At 39.7% G+C, this 24,615-nt stretch overlaps 4 protein-coding genes across 5 annotated transcripts in view; 1 reads left to right on the top strand and 3 right to left on the bottom strand.

Moving 5' to 3' along the window:
* Positions 1-1,059: 1,059 nt before the first annotated feature.
* LOC307264412 (free fatty acid receptor 3-like) lies at positions 1,060-2,368 on the bottom strand (the record flags this gene model as incomplete). The annotated part of the gene is made up of 2 exons (XM_080045823.1): positions 1,060-1,971; positions 2,270-2,368. The coding sequence occupies 2 exons, from the start codon at positions 2,366-2,368 to the stop codon at positions 1,060-1,062; spliced, it is 1,011 nt and encodes a 336-aa protein (XP_079901949.1).
* A 4,018-nt stretch (positions 2,369-6,386) lies between these two features.
* On the bottom strand, positions 6,387-7,481 carry LOC307264413 (free fatty acid receptor 3; the record flags this gene model as incomplete). The annotated part of the gene is made up of 1 exon (XM_080045824.1): positions 6,387-7,481. One exon carries the CDS (start codon positions 7,479-7,481, stop codon positions 6,387-6,389), a length of 1,095 nt encoding a protein of 364 aa, XP_079901950.1.
* Positions 7,482-10,044: 2,563 nt separating this feature from the next.
* tekt2 (tektin 2 (testicular)) lies at positions 10,045-13,222 on the bottom strand (the record flags this gene model as incomplete). The annotated part of the gene is made up of 9 exons (XM_080045524.1): positions 10,045-10,249; positions 10,522-10,601; positions 10,753-10,896; positions 11,070-11,177; positions 11,492-11,606; positions 11,867-12,010; positions 12,262-12,467; positions 12,756-12,881; positions 13,067-13,222. 9 exons carry the CDS (start codon positions 13,220-13,222, stop codon positions 10,045-10,047), a joined length of 1,284 nt encoding a protein of 427 aa, XP_079901650.1.
* Positions 13,223-14,896: 1,674 nt separating this feature from the next.
* myo1g (myosin IG) overlaps positions 14,897-24,615 on the top strand; it is a 44,257-nt gene continuing 34,538 nt past the window's right edge. The window contains exons 1-5 of one of the 2 annotated variants that reach the window (XM_080046019.1): positions 14,897-14,939; positions 16,174-16,267; positions 16,399-18,432; positions 21,108-21,227; positions 24,198-24,406. In XM_080046019.1, the coding sequence (XP_079902145.1) occupies positions 21,133-21,227; positions 24,198-24,406 (304 nt within the window). In that variant the 5' untranslated portion in view covers positions 14,897-14,939; positions 16,174-16,267; positions 16,399-18,432; positions 21,108-21,132. Of the gene's footprint in view, positions 14,940-16,173; positions 16,268-16,398; positions 18,433-21,008; positions 21,228-24,197; positions 24,407-24,615 lie in introns of those variants that run through there. The other variant, XM_080046020.1, reaches the window with a different exon arrangement.

Below are 24,615 nucleotides of genomic sequence, written 5' to 3' on the forward strand. Positions count from 1 at the left end.
TAAACTCGGCAGCGAACAGTCTTGACATCCTGCTATATGTCGAACAACATCCCCTGGTTTTTTAATTGCCTTATCCCTCGCACCCTATAAAACACTCACCTTTTATTAAACAGTGTCCTGAAGTCACAGAAAAAGGTTATTTAAACATGTCATTCTTATCTATGTTCTCCTATGGGACGTGTACCCAAAAGGTCATAGGGGGCAGCTTTGATCTTTGGGTGGAAATGAACACTCGAGTTACTTTGGGAAGTTATGGTCCCCACAGTGATCACACCTTTGTTGCCCAATAAACAATATTAAATGACTCACCGTCGGGTTTTTTCTAAAGGTTGGATCAGCAGAGAAATCTCCTGGTTGAATCATCAAAAAAGATTAGGAGGATTAACAACCATGTTTAGATGAGATATTAAATCTGTAATGTCATGTTAATGAATGTAAAAAGGATTCATACACTGGTACCAAAGCATTTCAGTAACTTGACAAAATCAGCAGAATTAAAGTTGAGAATAAACTTGCACATTAAAGTGCGACATTCAAGCGTTCAAATCAATGCAGCAATGCAGCTTTCCATCCGTCAGCAGCAGTACGTTCCATTGTACTCAGAACACGGGAACTTCCGACTCGGTAGAACCGAGTTCCAACTTGTATGTGTTCCAGTGCATCTGGAACACAGCATTGGGCGAGCCCGGGCAGAGCTTGTCACTGCCATAATGCCACAGACACTCTCCTAATAGTATCAACCACCGGTCCATGGAGTATGATCTGAACGAGTTGCTCAGGTGACTGATGTCTGACAGTTCCAATGAGGTCCAAGGGCACACCAGCATAACATCCTACGGCCAAAGCTACTGCTACAACACAACTCAAATCTTACATATTACAACTTTAAAGTGTTTATTGCAGGCGTAGCCTTTAAAACGACTCCAAGCTTTTTACTGAAAAAAATAAGATAATTTTTTGCAACTGTCACTGGTTAGATTGTAATATAAAGTCCCAACACTTAATTTTGTCCATATTTTTTTTGCATGAAATAAACAAACACATCTGCGCATCTAACTTTCAAGGAGGTTGGGCTATCTTGTATTTGTCCATCCTAGAGGGTCTCTGGTGCGGACAATGAGGGTCCCGGGCCGCTCCACACCTCAGAACGTGCATTTTTGCCATGACGTTCCTGCCGCAGTGGTTCAACATGCTTCGGACGGCCGCAGACGAGAAGTAGAATATGAACGGGTCCAGACAGGCGTTGAAGGTGCTTGAGATCAAGGCAACGTTCCTCCACCCTTCGCTCTCCTGTCGAACGAACCCCACCACATGTGACGCGTTGTAGGGCCCGAAACACACCGCGAACACGATCAGTGTTCCCAGGGCCAGACCGATGGCACGCAGCTTCCTTCGTCGGCCGATATTTGGCAGGCGGGACAAGATGCGGATGAAGTTCACGTAGCAGAAGCAGCAGATTAAGAATGGAATGCAGAATAGAATGAGGAACAGTTCTAGGCGGACTGGGAGAAGGATTTTAAGCTCTTCGGCTGTGAAATCCAGGTAGCAGGTGGGTGGAGGTGTTGCCGGGCTATTGGTGGTTGTACCATTGTTGTGGTTATTGTTGTCGCTGTCTTTACTTTTCCACTGGGTGTACGGTATTATGTAAACAATGCTTAGGTTTAAGGAGGCCACCAGCCAAAACATAATACTGGCAATCACAGCGTAGCGCGGCCTTCGACATAGTGAATACCTGAGTGGATATGCTACGCCCAGATAGCGCTCAACGCTAACTGCGGTGAGGAGAAGGGTGCTGTTGTAGATTGTGACGTAGAACATGAAACCAGTGAAAGGACAGAGTTCGTATGGCAACAACCAGTCCATTCCGTCAGAGGCCTCCTTTATTTTGAATGGCAGGAACGCCAGGAAGATGAGGTCAGAGATAGTTAGGTTGAGGAGGAGGATGTCGATCGGGGCCGCCTTCCGACGCACCTGGATGGATGGATGGATAAATGAGTGGGTAGATAGATAGATGGATGGATGGATGGATGGATGGATGGATGGATGGATGGATGGATGGGTGGGTGGGTGGGTGGGTGGATGGATGGATGGATGGATGGATGGATGGATGGATGGATGGATGGATAGATAGATAGATAGATAGATAGATAGATAGATAGATAGATAGATAGATAGATAGATAGATAGATAGATAGATAGATAGTTTTTGTCATTGCATATTAAAACACAACAAGATTGTGGATGTCACTCAGAGCTGAGCTGTTTGTACCTTGCGGCAGAAGGTGCAGAAGGCCAGGATGTTGGCGGGGACGCCCATCAGGAAAGTGAAGATATAAGCGGAAAGCAACAGGCGACTGATGAACCACATGGCGGCGGCTCAGACCAGGGGACGGACTCTCTCCGACACTGGACACAAGGAAATAGGATCAGGATGAATCAATGCAAAGTATTCAAGGCTGATTCTGATGAGGAGGGAACATTTTTGACAGAAGAAAATTCATAGAGCTTGGTCTCATTTTCTCTGCATGTGTCTGGTTCATTGTTTGTCATTCCACCACTTTGGTCCAGACTAAAATGAATATTAATAATATAATTTATTGACATCACATTCATGGTTCCCAGATGATTTTGAAATCATTTTCCCTTTGACTACGAGGTTCAAATGTTTTGGTTTTGAGTGAGATTTTTATCAGATCCTCATCCGGATGAATCAGATCAACATTTTATTTGTTTGTTACTTTTGATAATAACCAAATATCTTCAAGAAAATTATTTACTGTATATTCCCATCAGCCTAAACTGTAGCTGTACTTATAGTTCTATTCATTAAATGTGTTCATGGTAACTTACTGTAATTAGTCGTGAACTTGGTAAACATTGCATCAGCTAAACATATCAGCATTGCATTGTCATCTTGCGCATATTAGCTTTATGAAACTTCAAGACATACAACTCATACATAAGATCCATGTGAAGCTCTTTTAATGGGATTATTCAGGTTCAAAAGAAACCTACTCTAAGTCCCATCTTCATATTTGTATACATTAAAGTAGTAAAGACAAACATTGGTGAAAATTTAAAAATTAACAACTCAAACTCTCCATTCATTGCAACTACTGCAAAGATCTCGTGAACCAAACTGGTCAAAATAATACATGATCTTCTTGACATACTCGTCTAAATGAAATCCAGGTATCAACTTCTCTATCCTTTCTCTATGCCATGGTTTATACTTATAAATACATCTTAAACACGGTCAAACATTCTAAACTATTATTTCTTTAAAACTAAAAAATAGGTACTATAGATTTAAAACATATGATTGTATAAAGGTTGAGCCCATTGACATTTTAGAACAAGAACAATATAGATAAAGCCCCCCATTAATGCTGAACAGAAGTAAAACATGTCCTTTCATGATAGAAACTAAAAAAAGAAAGAAAAAAAGAAGCCTACAACTGTTTCAGACTGCACAGATCCCGAAATAAGTCGTAGGCCTATGGCAATTTGTCATATAATTTTTCATTTTATTTGTCATTGGTTGATACTTTTGGTGTTATTGTAAGTCAGTCTGAAATAAACTTCAAACTTAAATTTTTTTAAATTTAAATTTTTTTTTGAAGTTGAATTTGTATATTTTATTTTTAGTTTAGTTTAGTTTTATTTTGATATGTCAGAAATAAATGTTTTCATTAATTCAAACTCACCTCTGTCAGGCTTGAAAAACTCCGCTCTCCATCACAGTGCGTGCGTCCTGTCTGCTATACTGCAATTGCCTGTTCGCATGCTTCGCCTCCTGGAAGCAAATTGTTTGATCACGGGCTGCGCTTAATATGCCACATCCTACTGAATATCTGCTATCTACACTTCAATAGGGGGAAATTTAATAAGCTTCTGGACACTATCTTTGTTTTCTGTCCTCTCTCTCTCTCTCTCTCCAAACATCATCACGCAGCAACCACTCAAAGAGCTCGGTGTGATGTAGGTGAAAGGTGTCGTTATGACTTTTTGTGTGAAATGTCACATTGATAAAGACAACATGTTACATCTGTTGCAGCATCTGGCATTATAAGTGCCCACAAGAGGGCAGAAAACTCAGAGGTTCACTCCACACGTGTGCAATAATAGACATTGCAATAAGTATGTACTGTTTTTATTGTATTTATTATATATTTTATTGATACTAATGTGTATCTCTTCATGAGTGAGATGTGCTTGCGAGTGTGTGTTGGTGTATGTGATTATATTTCATATGCTGCTACCCGGATTGTTTCAACAAAGTTTTGTTGTATAACATGCAATGTCAATACAGAATCTATATATCTGTGCTATGATCATGTCTGTCATAGCACAGCAATTGAGTCTATTGGAGTTTGACTGACCCGCGGAACATCGGGAGATAGATAGAGATCTTTTGATTAGAAGTGCACTAATTAACTTTGGGTGTCAAGAGAAGTGTGGATATTTCTAAGATATATTCTCATAATGGAATTATTCATAGGAAAATTGGATTCCAGGAGAATGAAAGTCTGAATGAAGACAGGCTGACTTACCTTTTCTCTGTTAACATGTGTTCAAGATGTGGCAGTTGAATTCCACTGCGGTCTGTCAACACATCAGTTTGTATCACATTCCCTCCCACTGACTCCTTTAAATACAGTGTCTCTGCACAGCAACCTTCACAAAAACAAACTCTTAATTAGCCTACAGTGTGGTGTCAAATGATCCCTGGCTGATCTGGACCGGTGGTTAATGAACGATAAAAACACATTAAAACCAAACGTGTTGTTTATCAAATGGTTTGTGTGTAAAGTTGTTTACACAGTAGGAAGATTAATTGTGATTATCTTGGTTGGGTTGAACAAATGTTTTCAATACTGCCATCTTTATTAAGAGCAGCAAGTTTTTTATTTTCAATCTTATGGTTGAATCATTTTTATTCATATGATTGTTTCTGTGTCCTTCTATATTTTTATTTTAAAGCTATACTGTGTACCTTTTTAATATTAATAAAAAAAAACTGGACGTACAGCAGAAGGAATAAAATCCATGCGCGACTGCCAAAGGCTTACCAGATGTAGATGCAATGACAGTGTTGTAATTATTCAGAATTCCTCATTGAGGAAACAGAAGTTATGCATTATAGCTTTCCAATCTGTCTTTTCCTTATTATTTCCAGAACTAACTGTTTTCCTTTTGTTTTCAGTTTCTTCTGTGTGTGTGTGTGTGTGTGTGTGTGTGTGTGTGTGTGTGTGTGTGTGTGTTGCAGCCAACAGGAAGCTAGAGAAATTAATTTTAGTATACAATAATCTTTATTTTGTTTGATGAAAACAGACAACCTGCACAACACACTTCTTAACATCATCCTTTGTTTTAAAGGACATTTTAGAACATTATATTAGTAAAAAGACCTCACTGAGAAAGCTGCGTAATGTGTTCAGAAACTAATAATTTAAAGTACAAATGGATAATTAATTTAAAACAACAAATTGTTTATTGAGTACTGTAGACATGTTTTGACTCGTCACCGCAGGAAAATTAAATGTGTAACTAATAACATATGTTCCTTTTAGGCGTGAGCTAAGGAAACAAATCAGACATAATTAATGATATTTAAAACAAGTTAAAATATCTTAAGTAGGACCACATAAGAACCCTTTCCAAAAGTAAACATGACACATTTTGACGCGATTCCCATGTTACCGAAACCACATGGAGCCAGTTGATGTAAAGTTCAACACAAACTGATTGAGCTTGAAAAATATTGTTGCATTTCAAGGATGGGCTTTTCCCTTTGACAGAAACATGAATTTCCATTTCTCCAAACAGTTCCTTTTGACTGAGAAGTTGGCAACACCTTTCATTGGTTGAAAAACTCACAGGAAAATACTTCATAATAACTCACTTTTTATCATCAGCAATAACAGACATAATATGAAGTACATCAATACTCAGCTTTTGTCAGCTCTTGTTTTTTGTAACCTGCTGTCTTCACTTGCTCCTCAGAAATATCATCCCTCCCACTCATGCAATCGTAATTAAGACATACACACATTCAACTGATCTTTTTCTTTTAATGTCAATTGTTGACACTGCTTTCATGCTTCCAGCCACTTTTGCTGAAATGTCATGCAAATGTCACAACTCCTGTACCATCGAAATGAGCAATTTCTCACTAGTAACTACTACTTTGGAGGGCCGTTCATGTGCTTGTAACTCGATAATACAGGGAATACTATATTTCAGAGGAGTATACATGAAGACAGCAACTATGTGATAAAGCTTTGATTAAAGTTATTCTGCCTTAAAGCGACAAACAGAGAGATATTCCCTAGATGAATTGCTGATTGATCTGGATTTCAAGGAACACAGAGGAATGGCCATCTTTAATCGTAGTGTCCATTAATGTTTTTGCTTTCTTCCCCTGTTGGATTTGTCTCCGCCAAACTGCGGCCTAAGTCCTGACTTACTTTCGTCACCTCTGCCCCTGCCTGTGTCCTCTCAGACATTGTAGGTGCGCAGGCCCTGGCGTTATTAACAACAAAGTTACTGCTATTACACCGATGGCGAAACCCCTCAATGTGACTGAACTGACTTTGCCGTCCGCACATTCTTCCCATGATCCCCCTGGAAACCGCCGGCGACAGCATCATCATGACAACAGGCTCCAGGAAAACATTAAAGGAGCTCGTCAGCATAGCGTACGTCCTCCACTCGATGTTTTGCTTCAACACAAACCCTACGATGTGTGTTGCGTTGTAGGGCGCATAGCAAACCACAAACACAGCTAGCGTGGATAGTGCAACAGTCAGGACTCTTCTCTTGCCAACGGGGCGCAGATTAGTGCGCCACACCAAGGTAACGCAGCGCAAAGTGCAATAAGACGTCACAATAAGCGGCAAAATAAACAAAACGATGGCCATCTCCAGACGTAACGGCAGTAGAACAGCCAGCTGGGATTCGTTGAAGTGCTCGTAGCAGGCTAGGGCGTCACCGTCACTGGACACAAAGTTAACCCCGCCCTCGGCAACCAGGCCAATTCCAAGGTGAACGAGCACCACGGCCCACAATGCAACGCTGATGAAGCAGGAGTTCCTAGCATTGCGGTACTGCTTGTAGATGATCGGGAATGCTATGCTAAGGTAGCGCCCCACTGTAACCACGGTGATGAAAAGGCAGCTGCCGTAAAGCGAAGAGAAGAGGAAGAAGCTGTAGATCGGGCAGACAGGCGCGGGCAGCCTCCAGTCCTGAAGCAAAGTCTCCAGCGCTTTGACCGGTAGCCAGGCAACGAGGGCTAAGTTGGCCAGGCACAGGTTGAGGGCGTAGACCACGTTGGGCGTCGCGCCGCGCTTGCGGGCCTTTCGAGCGTACACAAACAGCACATACAGGTTGGCGGGAAGGCCGAGCAGAAAGGTGATGGTGTAGACGCAGATAGCAATGCAATCCTTGGTGGCAACCTGCATCTCTTCAGATAAGGACATAGACGTAGCATAGAGGCAGAAAAAGTCCCAAAAAAATGTAGCACTGATTCCAGTTGACCATTGCAGCAATAAATCTGGCAAGCCAACAGGAAAGCCAATGAAACACCATTGACTTTGATGCTGGAAACCAGGGTTGGATTCCCGGTCAGGGCTGGGGGAAATCTAGTGAAGTGTGAGTTATGCAAGATCCTTAATGCTAACTGCCTATATCCAGTTGTAAGTTGCTTTGGATAAAAGTCCATAAGAAATGTAGCAATGATTCCAATTTACCCTGACAGCAGTAAATCTGTTAAGCCGACCAGAAAGCCTCAACTACAACAAGCAAACAAACTGATTATTTTACAAAAGTTGGCTACAAGTTTGTCCAAGTGTCCTCGTTATTTCCATAATTCAAAAGACGCTTTCTTCATTCGTGGGAGCAATGTCCTTTCCCGAGCTTCTGTAGTGCTGGGTTTCCCCCTCGGTCATGTAAAGACGATAGGCTACATGTGTAGGACAGGTGACAGTAGAGAAAATAGGCGTTGGCTGTTGAATGTGGGCATGTAGGGGGCGAGGTGCACACGTCACGTCATGACAGAGATTCAGATAAGGAGACGCATCCACTCATGCAGAAGAAGAAAGCATTTAGCAGGCACCAGGCTTCCTTAATTGCCCTACGGCCACAGACAGGTAGCATCTGGTCTCTTAAGTGAAATGATTCAGAATAATTTAGCCATTCAGGAAGCACACGGGCTACCCCCTTAGAGCCCAGGCTGCCCTAAACGCACTGGAGGGGCCCGGCAGTAAAGTAATAAATGTGCTGAAGTTGATAGTTGATTGCGAGGAAAGGATTAAGGTTGGGCTATGGGAAACGGTGACATGTTTGTGGCATGAAGGCAGTTTTATGGCAGAGGATGAGTTATTTAGTGTGTTTTTGTGTGAGGGAGAGTGAGAGAAAGGTGGGTGTGCCGTGCAAAAGGATTATGATGAGCAGAAAATCACTGGGGGCTTGTTGTTGGGGAGTTTTATTGGAGCAGAATAACAGATACTAAGAAACGATTTTCCAAGAAATGATCTTGAGAGGTTCAAAACATGGCGGCCAGCTGTTTGATCAGTCTATTGATCTACTGTTAAAAACAAGTGTGTGTATTGTTACTCTTCTGATACCTTGACGGGAATGTTTGCAAAGTAATGACTGCATATTTACCTTATTTATTAGCTCAAGTGACCGTGCCATTAGCTTTATCCATTTAGTTTTTTTCCAGGAAGGTTGCAACACTAGCTCCCTTTACTGTAGTCCCAGCTAGGTTGTCAATCACAAAAGCTATAGATGTTATTTTTGGGGTCCATCGTTTTTTTTTAAATCATTAGTGTGCCTTCATGGATCCCCAAAGATAATGGTTTGCTTATAGTTTTCTAAAAAGAATATACCGTTTCAGTTATTTTATTTGACTCAATAACTTGTGTAACCTAGAGACTTTAAAGGTGTACCTATTACGCAAAATACTTTTTACATGATTTTTCAACATTGATATGTGTTCCCAGTGTGGCATCTGGCATTTCGATTCAAACTGGCATATTAGATTCAGGGCCAATCAGAGAAGACTGGTCTTATGGGACGGCGGGGCTTAAAGAGACAGGCTCTGAATCAGAAATATAAAGGTATTTTTTGACAATAAACCATGAAAACAGTTTTTAGTAGAAACCCAATTTCCAATTTTGAGTCTGAAAATGAGCATTATATGTTACCTTCAAACTTTTGCATGCAGAAAGACAAAATAGGCATTTAAAATTGTTGTGAAAACAAATTCTTTTTTTCTTTTTCTTCTTCATAACAATTAATTAATTCTCTAATGTTATAAAATACATCTTATAATCTTCCATAGACAAGACACAAACCCAACGGATCTTTCTCTATCATTTATTCGCTGACATTACAGCTGAGGCAGGAGGTGAGAGTTATATTGCGTGATGGACCGTGTTTAGTGCATGTTTACCAGCTATTTTTTATTCAATCGCGTTTACTGTATGAGTCAAAGTTCATATCATTATCACCGTTGTCATGCTCGATACAGCTTCAGTTTATCAAACACCATGACAACGCCAAACCAAGCAATTAAAGCTACGAATGGATAAAAGTATTGATCTATGCGACAAACGTGAGCAATTTCAGGAAGGAATTTTTGATACGCAATCATTAAATAAATAAGTAAGGCAACCTTAAATGCATAAATGCTGTAAGATTTCAAAAATCTATTCATGATTACAATGTATTTCATTTAAAGACATACTTAAAGTAATTTAACACAACACAACTAATAGCAAATCAACCACACAAAAGAAGAAATACTGTTTTGTACCATGATGACTGTTCTTGTCAAAATAAATAAAACACGAGTGTGTATTGTTCTTCAGCACCAATTATAATAATTATTATTAATTAATTTAAGATATCAGAAACTAATATATGGACCTAACATTTCAGTGTCATAACTGCAAAGTTAAAAACATGAAAATTCAAGCTAAAATTAAACCTATTACACTGATATATTTGTTGAGTTAAACTCTTAAACCTCTTCCCTTCTTACTGAGCCAGCAGCTGCAGGTTGCTCCTCCCGCTGGAGTTAGTGAGTGGGACCAGGAGCACGGGGGTGCGGTCGGTGTGGGACGGGGACGTGAGGCGCGTTCGGGTGTTCAGGCTTCGCTGCTCCAGAGAAATTGCTTCCTGTTTCCTGGAGAGATCCTGCAGCATGTTGGAGTGATGGAGCCTCAACTTCTGCAGAGAATGCCTGAGAGAGAAAAAAATTAGAAAGTTTTAAAGTAAATGTACCTTTTCTCATTTGATTAAAATAGCTACAAGGAAACTACAGTTTTTGTTGATTCTAGCACCATCTTTGGACAAAAGCGGCAGGTTAATTTGCTTATGAAGCGAGTGGTAGAGAGACAGCAGGATGCATCATGATCACTGATAAGGTCATAAACATAGCATTGTTTTCACTGAAGGGCTGGTTTACAGGTCATTTATGATCATCAGAGGAAAAACTTGAGCTTTCTGACTCACTGAGCGTCGGACAGTTTCTGTTTCAGAGCCATGATTGCAGATTCCAGCAGATGGACTTCATCAACGAGGCCGAGCTGCACCTGCAAACACACAGTATGGAAAACATTTGTCAGGACGAAGGCCACTTTTATGAGCCTTAAAGATTAAACTTTTTTCTAGTATTACCGCTACTTTCACTGCTCCTGCTAATATGTTATGCTTGATATACTACAGTTTGAGCGTCAGTGAAACCTGGTCTCTGCACAGGTCCATGCCCGGTCTGCTGGTCCTGTTCTCCAGTCGGGTGTGAGCCAGTTTCAGAAAGGCCGTCTTCGCCTGCAGATCTGCATCCAGCGCGTGGATGTCATTCTCCATTTCTGCCATTTCATCTTCAGTCTACAACAAAGATCACACAGTTTATAATCAATCAATAATAGTCAATTTAAGATAATATAATAATCAATAACCTCTGGCCCACTTATAAAAATGGCTGGATTAAGCCTCCACATGTTAAAAACCTGCAGTCAAAAAGGTAAATACCTGACATTATAAGATATTAGATGTTTTACTTTTTTTATTTGCCACTCCAGCTCGTCGCGGGCCTGCTCTTCATGGTGATTACGCTTACGAAGAGCAAACTCTGTGGCTCTGCGCTGAGTGTCCAACTCATTCAGCAACTAATAAACAGAAAGTAGATAAATATTATCTAGTATATTATACAAATAGTATACTGATATGACCACATAAATAAATCAGGTGCACAATAGTTCCAGACTTTTAGCAAAACCAAAGACGGAAAGACAAAGCAAATATTTCCTTAAAGATCCCCTGCTTTAAATTAACAAAATTATTTTGGAAATCCATTGTATAAAATAATTCACTTTTACACATGCAAAGGTTACTTATCTGAACCAATCGTACCATAAGTTTGCAATACAAATACTATAGCTAAAGTTACAATACAAGCCAATAGTAGTTACATCACACAGACCTGGGCTCTGGTGAGACTCATGTCCTCCCTCATTTTCTGGGACACCTGCATGGCATCCTGAGCACGGGCCACATTATACTGGCTGAACTGGACCCATTCCTGGGGCGTAGACGAACTACAACAATAACAGCATATGTGCATTTTACTTAATAAGAAATAAGTTAACCAGGAACTTTGAACAAGGATTGAATCATTGTCTACTGTATTATTCTGTTGACAGCATTATTCTGTTCCAGTTTATATCATGCAATGAGAAACTTTTCGACTATGGTTCAATTTAATTTTTTAGAAAAAATACAAATTTTACAAAAAAAAAAAACTACCATTGTATATTATTTTTCTATTATTTCATTCACACCATCATTCCAAGATTACCCCGATGGAATGCGAGTTGGGTTGGTCTTGAGGGAGATCTGAGGAGACTTTATTGTGAGTGACAGGCAGGACATATCAACGTCCAGGGCGTCCATCTTGTTCTGGAGGTCTGCAGTCAGCTGGTGCCGAAGCTCCTGCAAGACACTGGAAACAAAAGCAAAGAAAATATGGTCAGAAAAACAGCAAAAGATAAAGAAGATAAAATTTGATACTATCCTGCATGTATAGAATAGAATTTAGAGAAAGGCCATGAGGATGGGGTCGGTCAGGGTTAAGGAACCATCAAACGAGCAGGTTCATTCTTTGTTACTTCTATGTTATTGACAGAGGATGTTGTGAAAAAAAGAGAGAAACAGCAAAAGACAATAAATGAGTCCCTCAGCATCACACCATACCACAGTTGCTCAAACGCTTTGTCTATGTGCTGCTGCAGAACTTGCTGCATTCTTTCAATCAACTCGGCTTCTTTCTTCAGCTGCTCGCTCACTGGGTCGCTGACGAGCTCGTACCCTCGCCGCCCGTCCCGCAGCGTCAGGCACTCACTGCTCACCTCCAGGGGAACGGCGGTCGCAGCCAGGGCCTGCTCCGTCTGCTGTTTAGACTGTCCCAACACACACCAAGGCTGAGGTCACTTCACTGTTATTTAAGTAAATCAGTGAAGTTTGTATCTTATGTTTTAAAGGGCCGCCAATTTCTCTTTTTAAGGTGAAACATTGTAGACAAATATATATATTTTTTAAATACTAGTATATTTTGGGCTGTTTTGCTTGCATACCATGTAATTAAAGGTCACAAATGTACATTCAGGTGTTTATTTTACTGCATCTTGTCTGTTTGCGTCCTATACAGCATCTTAAACGGCCATAATGGAGGTTTTTGGACAAATCACCATGGTCAAATTCTGCATCTCTTCATCCACTTTCTGTGCGCATGTTTCCAAAGCGTCTCTCCAGCGGGCGACGTCCCAGGCCCGGTCCGTCAGCCTGCGAGAGGTATCGCTCTCATCCCAGGACGTCTACAGAGAAAAGGGGGAAGACAATGACTGAGGGGAAGGCTGATTAAATGTGGACATATGCAGTGTTCGAAGGCACTTTTTACCACACATCAAACACTGGACATAAAAAGTAATGTGTGGGCAGTGCATGATATTCTTCTGTTTAGCTTTCTAACAGGCATCATTCATATCACACCTGAACCCACCTTACAGTTGGTCTCGTTGCGTAGCGACCGCCCCTCCTGCCGGATCACATTAGAATCGTGTCGCTCATGTTGCGCTGTGGCAGAAAGCTGCTGGTTGTTGCCTTGCCAATCAGACACACTGTGGCGCAGGCCGGGCTTTGCAGGAAGTGCAGACATCCTACTGTTGAAGAAACCTGCAAACATACAATCACTCTATCTGTCAGGGGCATTTAGATGTGCAGGATTTGTTTTGGTGATATTCTTGCAGAAGCATATTGATATAGCCTATGGCTACCCTTGAGTTTCACAGTAAACACAGTTGAAGTTGCATTCAGTCAATATACATTTAAAATACATTCACATTAAAATCTTCGGCTCAGTCTGAATGACTCAGGAAACAACCAAAGTTGATGCACGAGGATGATGTAGGCCTATATTTTAAGTTAAATTTAATTTAGTTTTACGTTAATTCTTGTATAAGCTAGTTAAAACTTACCCAAGGGTGTGAAGTAGGCTATAGCACCACCTTCAGTATCAGGTGTGTGTTAGGAGGAGTGTCGTGTTGCCATACTATGAACAGTAACTGTATTTTTAACTAAGTATACAGTTTAATTGTAGAATGTATTGTTAATGGGCTTTGGTGGAAATTCTGTTTTGTATTAGGACAAAGCCAGTGGCTATTAGTGACAGATATATTAACATGACATAGGCAAGGGGAATCTCTTTGAAGCAATAGTCAGGGATGAAAAACTACCTCCAAATGACACAACAACAAAGGAGTCACCATTATTAGGTCTACCGGAAACAATATCCTCATAAACGGCTCATAGAGCACAATTGTCTTTTCACCTTCACCAAAGTGACAAGGCCATAACGTGTACGGTAAACACGAACCACTTTGGTGTTGTCTTCTACATTGCTGAATTAAAAAAAGAAAATTGTGACAACTTTTCCAGTCATATCAAAGTTTCTTCACGCCGAATGTATTACTCACCGGAATTCTAGAATGTTCAGGGAATCTGCTCGTGCTGGTTGGTTTCTCCCTGGACCAGGGTTCCTATGGCAACCGGCAACAAGTACTAGAGCCGTCTCCAGGCAACGCAGCGAAACAACGTTCGACCACTTAAAAATATTAGCCTCGTTCGACTTGGAGCCGTCTTGCTCAGACCTGCGCAACTATGACGCCCGTCTTGCTGAGCGCACAGCATTTTTGCAGCATTTTTGTTGTGCGCTCAGCAAGACGCGCGTCAACGTTCCACGACTCTTCTCTGACATCATCAGCCGAGAGGGAACATAAAGTTTAGCTTCAGGTCGGCTTCAACAGAATTTTAAACCTGCAGTGTGCAGAATTTGGGGTTTTATTTCCTAGCAGATTTTGTAGAAAATAATTATAATATCCATAACTACGTTTAATTTAGTGCATAATAGCAGTTTTTTTTTAAATTGTCAGAACCAAAACTGATGAAACATAAGCCTGCATACTGATATTAGCTTATAAATAAACTGCTAAATTATTTTATTCCTCCACCAATAAACTCCTCTTGGTTTAAACTTAGGAGACCTAGGGGCTATAAAACAACATTTCAAATATGATTTTATGACATTGCTATTTACAGCAGACATGCCTACTGAATTAAATGTCTATGGACTCATGTAATCATTTCCCGCAATTTAATGAATTCTAATACACGATATTCTTAAAAGAAATTAATAGCCTACTTGTCCTTGCTTGAGAAGTTTTAAATAATTAAAATTTCATATTTTTTTATTGTATTTTATTGTGATGGGTAAATTGTGAATCCGGAGCGGTTGTGACGTCGCTACTTTCCCTTTCCACCGATAAAAACAACATGGGCGTCAAGTCATGATGAAGTTTACAGGACTGAATTTAAAAGTAAGTTACAAACTTCCCTGAGACCTTTATCAGTTTTAATTTAGTCTCAGTAAAATTGCCTCTAATGTAGGCTAAATATTAACGAGTGGAAATGGGCCTAAGTTTCTTTGCTACATTTTAACAACGAAATAAAATGTTCACGAACTCAAAATTACGCTTGGCAAACAGTGTTATTACAACTACATTCATCGATTACATTCCCCGTTTTCACAGTCAATAGATAATCTTTATTTACAGAAGTTATGAAGCCAAATGAGCCAGAATTAACCTGCGACAGAATTACTTTCACTTTCGATGAAACGTCCTGAAAGTTTCATGTTTCATGTTCATGACTGTGCTGGAAATAAAATCATATAGCCTAAAATAGCCTACATGGATCATACAAGGGATCATATTGTTTTGGTATAGGCCTATTTAATTGAATTTCAAGCAAACATATCCTCTTAATAAATTAAGTGAACTAACAAAGTAGCTACACTATTTGGTGCTGAATTCTAGTGGTGTAAATGTTTTAAAGTTGGCCTAGAATCAAATAAAAATATTCAAGTAAAGTACAAACAACTTAACATTGCTATTCTGTAGATAGCAGTACTTGAGGTAGGCTACTCAGTTACTTTCCAGTCACTGCATGGAACCTTGAGGTATTTTTTCAGGGCTACTTTTACCAAACTTGTTTGAACTGGACTATAAGAAATACTAAACGTGTGTTAACCTTTGCTTTGCTTTGCTTTGCTTTTTGTATCCAACACTGATATATGATGGGAAGATGGAGAAAAAAAGGGAAGCATGATTGAGTTATACAGGACACTAATATGTGGTTTCACTGCCCTCTGCTGACCATAAGTAAGAGTTGCAATAATGTCAATGTTGGCTGTAGCACTTTTTGATATTAACATTGTGCATAGTGTAGTTGGTCTATACTGTATTTCCACAGTAGAGCTTATAAACAAAATCTTCTTAGTGTCCATTCCTCTTTTTTTACTCATCTGAAAATACATTGTAGGAAAAGTCAGCGTGCATTCTCCTATGACAAAACAAAGTGTTTTTTTTTCTCACTGTTATGAGAATTTTTGTTTGTTGAAACCGAGAAATTACAATTTGACACGATTACTCTGAAGAGTTACATTAAACTGTACAAATTAAACTCTTGACTTTTTCCTGTTTCAAATCCTCGGTTAGGGTCAGTCAATCATTGAATCAGTCAATAACTTAAATCATTTATTTATTTCAACAGTTGCTGCTCCGTCTTGGGAAATAGTTCTCATGTGTTTGAGCAGGTGAATCATCAATGACATCATCTAACATTGAAAGCAACTTCCCATATGAAGGTAACTGAACCCTTATACTAACTTATCCATCTTATTTTTGCCTGAATCATCTTTTGCATACACAGAATCGTTTGTCTGCGATGTCTTTGTGAGTCACCCTGCCTTTTATATTCTCCCCCTAATGTCTACAGATGGATTTCCCGGTGGAGGCGACGGTACTTTTGAATTTCTTCCACGATGAGGCAAAGGCGCGACAGATCCTCAGGTCCCACGGCTTTGAGTTGACAGATCTGAGCCGCGATCAGGTGCGTGTCAAGGGATCGTTTTTGAAACTTAAAGATGCGAAGGCAACTTTGGAATCGCTTATAAGCTCACAAGCGACGACAGACGTTGCACCATCACCCGCACAATCCCCGACCCTGAAGGTTTCCTCTGGGGCCATTTCCAAACATACTTACACTAACGACAGAGGTGGTACCAGGAGCCGAATAGGGTCCCCAAAACAGCCTCAAAATGGGGTGACTGGCTTTTCCAATAACCGTCCAAATTCTCCAGAAATCAGAGCTTTTTCTCCTTCTCCAAGACCAGACCAGCAACGCTCAGTCAGGCTTATAAGAGAGACATTTGTCATCGATGCAGATGTGTTCAGGTACGCGGAACGGCTTAGGAAAAAAGACATGGACGCCATCCTGGACAGCCATAACGTTAAAATGGAAGTTTGTGAAGTTGGCGATAGCTTCAACGTCACTTTACTTGGAAGGAGCGCAAGGACTGCTGTTGTTAAACTGCAGAGTCTCCTGAATGATCTCAACAAATCACTACGCACACAGGAAGTTCGCATTGAACAGGTGGATAAAGAAGGCTGGGCACTTTTTGAAAGAATTCGGAAAAACCAAAACATTTACCAATCAGTGCTCGTATGTCCGAACACTGACAAGATTCACCTCGTAGGACCGTCCGGTGAGAGCTACGAGTTAAAGCAGAGGCTGCTGGGAAGGCCGGTTGACCAATCAGGACGTACAGGGAGGACATTGGACAAAAACTCCAGGAAGAGAAGCACCTCTCTGCCACCGGCACGTAGGAATAACACAACTAGAGATAGTGGTGCTACCGCTAATGCTACAGCTAATGCATTGCCTATGGGAGCTACAGGTTATTCTCCATCAAAATACCAGGACAACAAACAGCAAGGTGCTGAAAGTGACTGGAAAGCAGCGGATCGTTTTGGTCGATGCAGAGATCGTAGGAGTCAATCGGAGTCCAGAGATAAAACCCGGCCTGACAGGAGCAGTGGCTACGGACAAGTCACAGAAAGCAAACATCCTCCCCCTAAATCGCCCAAGAAAGGCCTTCAGCCATTACTAGATTTGAATGCAAACTTAAAGAAACAGTTTAAAAACTTGAGAAAGAGATAAACAAGCACTGGATTTATGTTCATGAAGGTGGACAGACTGCACTGAAACTTTTATATTAAGTTTTGGGCACCTTTTTTGTGGAATGGTAATCGTCTAAATATGTGTTATCCTATTAACTAGCACTTTTGATTACACTGTTACATGGTGTTGTATAATTGAACCTGATTGGCGATGGAGTTTTGAGGCCTGTAGCAAAACAGGGATTGAGTGTTACAGGAATGCTCAATATTTTGGCATTTACAGTTTGTTTACTGTTATGTAAGTCTGTACAGTAATTTTGGAGTTACCCCCAACTAAACTTAGCTTTAGCTTGGGGAAGTGGGAATTATTTGGTACTCTTGATAGGAGAAAACTGAAGAATATATGCTGCAATAATTACAAAAATGGTCATTAAAAAACACTAACATTAACATGTTAGTTGATTAAGTTGTTAAGTATTTATGATGAGATGCATTTTTGGGTGTAAAATATATATGATATAAACATTTGCCTCTTTCATCTCAATGTGTTTGTGCTCTACCATGATAACATTGTCTGACAACGCTGTAACTATGACATTTGAATGCAACATCTACATTGAGAAAGACACAGATGTGAGGAAGCGTTAGCAGGAAGTGAAATAGTCAGCTGAAGTCATGCTGAGAGAGGAAGTAGTGAGGGTTAATGAGGATCTAAAAGGCAACCGTAGTTTCAGGGAAAGTAAATGAATGTTGGACTGCACACTGTTTCAATTATACAGCAGAAAACTAACTTTATATGGAGTGTAAGAAAACAAAAAGAGGCTTTCAAGCAACTGATGCTCTTCAGTAGGTAGGTGCTGTGTATTTATGACAAATACTAATGTTTATGTCTGCTGGTAAAGTCCCTTAACTCATATCATTTTCCAATCAGTGCTTGTATCAAGTGTGATTTAAAAAGGCCGATCACGTTACCCAGGGATCCGAGAATAAATTTGACAGAATTTGGCGCCCCTTCCTAAATTATTTTAAAAAACCAACAATAATTATAGAAGAGTAGCTACCCCCTCCCCTCTTTTATTTGATTGAATTTTATTTCTTTATGTGTTTTTTTTTTTTTTTCATATTGATTGTTTGTTTTTGTTTCTTGTGGTGTGTGTTTCGTGTTGTTGGGTGTGAGGGTGGGATGTGGGTGGGGTATGTTCGGGAGAAAAAGGGGAAAAAATTTGTACTACAATTGTGCTTTTGTGCTGTGCTACAATTCCGTTGTTACTAACATTTAATAAAAAAACCTTTGAAAGAGAAAAGGCCGATCAAACGGCTGCACTGATGACTGTAAGAATGACTCAGAGAGTAAGCTCTAAAATGCATCAGTCCTCCACCACAGAGCTTAATGCTGTGGTTTCCCCCCCGTTTGTTTTGGTCTGTTTCCAGGATACGTCAATAACATTACCTGAATATGATGGACAGAAAGTTTAGAGAGGGAAGTTTTAAAGAAAAATGATTGTGTCATAAGATTTTCATTATTAGTATTTGTATAAAACCAGGAAACCTAGAGATAGCGGGTGGGTTTGGAGGGTTACCGCTGAAATTAAACTTTTAAACTAAAGCAAAGTTTTGTTTGAAATTAGAAATAACATTTAGCATCAGAGTTCAATCTAGACTAGAAATTGCATCTTGACAAACAGTCCAGTGACAAGCTTTTTTCATCTGATTGAGTTTGTTCAGTTTTCATGGTGATGGATCTGTTGGTTGGGATTTCATCTGTTGTGTTTTCAACTTCTTGTCCATTTTAACTAAAGTTCAGCCTTGACGGAAATATTAGCTTGACAGAAAAACAACTCTAACTCAAGGTTGACTTACCAGCTTTTGCAGAGCTTTCATTCTCAAAGCACGTTAATGGACTTTGGGTATAGGGATTACCTTAGGTAGACCCCTTATTTATGAATACTGACAATACAGGCATGAATAAAACATCTGAGTCATGAGCTGAGCTGTGTCACTTGGTATTTGTTTGGGAAGATAAACATCGCTGCAACATGTTGGAGAACTGCTGGCAGCCTGAGAGACAAAAGTTCATCGCCTTCACACAACACTGAGAGCTTTTCAGATTGATGAATCACTAAATACTGAAGAATGATGCAACTGAAATGTTCAACTGAAACAACTCCTAGTGGCAGAATATGAACTTCTTGATCCCAATTTTCACTGCCTGTGGCCCTTTTAATAATAATGTATGTCTATGTACAACCTTTTTTTGCAGGATAGCATAATTTCAATTGACTTATTTCCTACCTCAGTCATAGTTTCCCTACTGAATAGGACTGTTCCTTAGGTGGAAAAAGAGATAGATAGACAACCTTGAAAAAACGTTTCTGGTCCTACCCCCTCTTCATTTTCACACATTATTAATAGATTATAAAATGTACAGCCATCAGTGTACGTGATATTTCACTTGATCAGCTTAAACAAATCAACCCTTTCAGGTCAAGCCCTTTTATTACGAAGAGAAGAGAGAAGAAAACAGTAAAGTGATATGAAAGAGGATTGAGAAATCTCTAGCTTAGTCAGCATTCCCGTACACTCTCTCAACGTATTCACACACACACCTACACACCTATCATTTGTTTGACATCATGACAAACAATATGGCTAACCCTTTTATCGCTCCAGGATACAAGAAAATAAGTTTCTCAAGTTTCAGCTGGGCTGCCTGCCAGATGGGAACCTTTGGTTTTGAGAAAACCCTGAGGGACGTGTTGTACTGCCGATGCCAAGCTAAGAAAAGGAAATGCCACGATCTTTCCCAGGAGATAAAGACCATTTTCCAACCCTAAAATGTGCAGGGGTAACTGCCCTTGCTTGGCATGTATGTTTAAATGTGGGTCCCTGTTTGTGGGAGGAAAAGATACACGAAAAATGCAAACAAACTCCCAACCATAACTCTTCATCAGGGTTTGTGCTTATTTTTAGTTTTTATAGATATAAATTCAGTCTTTTATGTGTATGTCTTTTATAAGAAATGTATTTATGTTGTACACTTACAATAAATGCATGGAAATGAATTGAAAAGACAACATAGTTAAGCAATTGTATAAAGAGTTATGCTGTGTTTTAGTGAGTTCTGATTAGGAGTCCTTAGTGGCAGGAAGAGAGAGACAGTGGCGGATGCAGCAGCAGTAGTGGTGTGAGCATTTAAAGATAGCCTCCTACTATTTATACAGATGTGAATGAGGACATACATGGGCTGACTGACAGGATGACATGCTGCAGCTTGTAGCCCACAGCGCTCTGTGACTTGACTTAAGCACACCCTACAATCCACCACAGAGCTTGGCCACACCCCCCCTCTCACACACACACACACACACACACACACACACACACACACACACACACACACGCTCATACTCACAGTCAGCCTGTCTGTCTACACTACCGGGGCCCCATACGTTCGACCAAACTTCTCTCTTTCCTCTTCCTTGAAACTGGCTTTCTCTTCCCCTGCGTCTTGTCTGTTTCTCTAAGTGTCTTTGGGTGAACACAGCTCGGGATGGCGGAGCTGGAAGGCCTGGAGTTTGGGAAGTCCGACTTTGTGCTCCTGGATGAGGTGACCATGGAGCAGTTTATGGAGAATCTCAAGTTGAGGTAACTGGCCCGAGGTGCTGGTAGTGAGGGAGGGAGGGAGGGAGGAAGCAGCTGGGTGTCAGAGATGCAATGTGTAAACGCTTCATACAAACCTGGTTCCGTTACTAGAAAACGTTACTTGTTTCTTCAGTTAGTGGACTCTGAAATATGGGTGACACTTTACAATAAGTGCACATTAAATTACAGTTAGTTAATGCTTGATAAGCATTTACTAGCCGTGAGTTAACAGTTAACTAATGTGTTTAGTGATCATTTACTAATGTTCATCTTAATTAACAATTTTTTTTAATCAAATTTATAAAATGCTTTTAACCTGAGTTCATACATTATATATATATATATATATGATTTTATTCAGGACACATGAAGATCCATAGTACATTAATTAAGCATGATCAAGCAGTAACGAATATAATATCAAACATCAATTGAATGTTAACTAAAGTTTATTGTTAACATTTATATATAGTTTACATGTAAATTAATAAACTAATTAATGATATAAAGATGTTATTTTTTGGGAGGTTTGCTTGATCCTTTATCTTTATCTTAACAAACATTATGATCAAACACAAAGGGAGAAAATAAAATTAGTTAGACAATCGCCACATTTGCATATTTATTCATGTGAGTAATCAACAACGGGCAAAGTTTCATGATGACATTTGAAAGTTAAAATGTTTACCTGTCTTAACTGTCTGACTTTCAGTAAAATCTGTCTTAATTACCAAGTAATTTGGCATGGCTAATAGATGAGTCATGCCCACGGTCTGGCCTTTTCCCGCTCACCCTCGGGGTTCAGAAATAAGCTTGTGGTTGATTTGATCATCACCACACTAAATAAGCACATGGCACGTTACCAATAAAACAGCTAATACTGCCAAGCCTGTCAAATTTAATATTTAAATGTCACCCTTTTTTTTCTTCTTTTTTTTGACCTTCCTACTTTTTTGGTGTGTGTGTGTGTGTGTGTGTGTGTGTGTGTGTGTGTGTGTGTGTGTGATGCTTTTGGATTTTACTCCATTCTCACTTCTTTAGTGTTAGCATCAGGTTCTTAGTTCAAACTGAATCAGAATCTTTTTTTTGTATAATTAATCATCATTTAACACCAAAATGTCAAATGTTGTCTATTATGGTCTAGATTTATAGATAATGACTCACACTCTCTCAGCTGACGTGTGCAAAGCAGATGGCTCTAAATTAACATATTCCACATATTTTTAGTGTCTGTCATCACAGGTTGGAAAATAATATATGCAACGTTTCATCACACAGCTTGATCAGACTTGTCTGGCGTCAGAAGCATTGCACTGAAGTTTGTGCTGATAGGAGTCTAAACTTTAATGATTTGCTGAACTTTTTCATATATACTGTAACTATGAGGTCATTTGCAAACTTCTGCGTTTGAATTTCTATCTTGACTTGTTAGTATAAGACCGTGGTGGGAAGTAACTAAGTACATTTTGTAGGTAAATCTCATTACATACATGGCATACATTTCATTCAGATTATTATTATTCAGATAGAAAATATGACAAATAAAATATATTATTATGGGTATTAAGGGTATGGGAGTCAGCGATTCTGGAGAATCCTTGTTGTCAAAATCAGCTTTTCAGGACCAGATTTTTTGAGATATTCACTCATTTAGGTGCAACGACTGATACCTTAATTCCCGACAGGCAAAACAGGATGTGTGCTCATTGAGTTCCTTTTAGCTCTTACAGTATGTGATATAGTCTCACATACTGACTCAACCACTACCTTATTGGTCAGTATATACAGTATAACCAGGAAGGAGAATAGATTGACTTCTCTACTGATGTGAGATCTTAACTTTAAAAAAAGAAGGTAAACAACCTTCTTAGTCACTCAGATGCAGGGGCAGGAATCATCGCTTAATGCTGCACCAGCTTTTGCTTCTCAAATGACATATCAACGGTGCATACCCTTTTGTACAGCCAAATAATTCAAACACATTTCACGTTTATCAGAGACAAAGGCCTTATTGTAAGCCAACTCTGTGTAAATCCCAGTACTTAATTTGGGATGAGTTCCCATTTAGAGTTGTGACATTTTCATCTGTGGATAAATGATATCATAAGTGGTACAGATGTAAGTGATGTTTAAAAGTACTCATTATGAAGACATCACCTCTTACAGGGTGTTTACAATAAGTAAACAAAATAAGTATTTTAAATAGCTTGTGGTCTCATGATATTTCCTGACTTTATCAGAAATATAATCAAGTTGTCAACTTAACAATAGACACACACTAGTTGTGTCCTCAAAGTTCAGTAATAATGAGGATGCTTGTCAACTTGTGATATACATCTGGACACTGACTGTCTTTAAAGCCAAAATATTCATCAACACGGTGAAAAACCATCTTATTTAGCATCATTTACCCTTCGTGACATGTCAGTTTTCCCCCTCCCAGCACAACGAACCCACAAGAGGTTACACAAAGCTGCGACGCCCATTTGAACCACAACTTTCATTTCCTGCTTTCAAACTTGTGTCACTTCCTGTCAGCTACGTGTGGCATGAAGGTGCAGTGTTCTATGGAACCTAGAACTCAATGGTTGGTTGTGGGTGGTTGAACAACGTCATAGAAAATGGGTCTCTTTGCCTTCCAAATACTGTGTGTGTGCTAAAAAAACATGTGGCATATAAACAAAGGGGGCCCATCGTATAGCTAGAAACATGGTATTTACAGAGCCTAGGCTGTGTAGTGACACTGGATTCCTTTTAGCGCACACAAAGCTCGGACAGGTAAAGTATTTCGTGAGGAGATATTCACTGATTTTGACAAAAAAGGATTTGAACAAAAAGCATTCTCCAGAATCGCTGACCTCAACTTTAAATTAATTTTACGTACAAATATATAGTTATACACAGGGTTTAAAAATGTCATGATACCTATTACATGTATGTAGTAATTCATCAGCATGTGTTGTGTTTGGACAGGTTTGAGAAGGGCCGTATCTACACCTACATTGGAGAAGTGGTCGTCTCCGTTAACCCTTACAGGCAGATGGACTGTTACGGCAAAGACACTATCGACGCGTACCGGGGCCGGGAGCTTTATGAAAACCCTCCTCACCTGTACGCCGTGTCTGATGCTGCCTATAAGGCCATGAAGAGGCGCGCCAAAGACACCTGCATAGTCATATCCGGTGGGTCTCTTTCACACTCTTTTAATATTATGCTCAATCTCAATGAGCCACAGTGCTGCAAATTGGCTTTAATCCTAGTTGCGAAACAAAATATTCTTGTTTGCCTTGTTTTTGGTCCCACATGGCATGACTGCATCACTCTTGTGAAAAACAAATCTGTTAGATTGTGAGATACTTTGTTATTCTTAGATTGTAGCCTCTGGTAATTG

This window comes from Ammodytes marinus (assembly GCF_949987685.1).
Source record: "Ammodytes marinus genome assembly, chromosome: 17".
Lineage (NCBI taxonomy): Eukaryota > Metazoa > Chordata > Actinopteri > Uranoscopiformes > Ammodytidae > Ammodytes > Ammodytes marinus.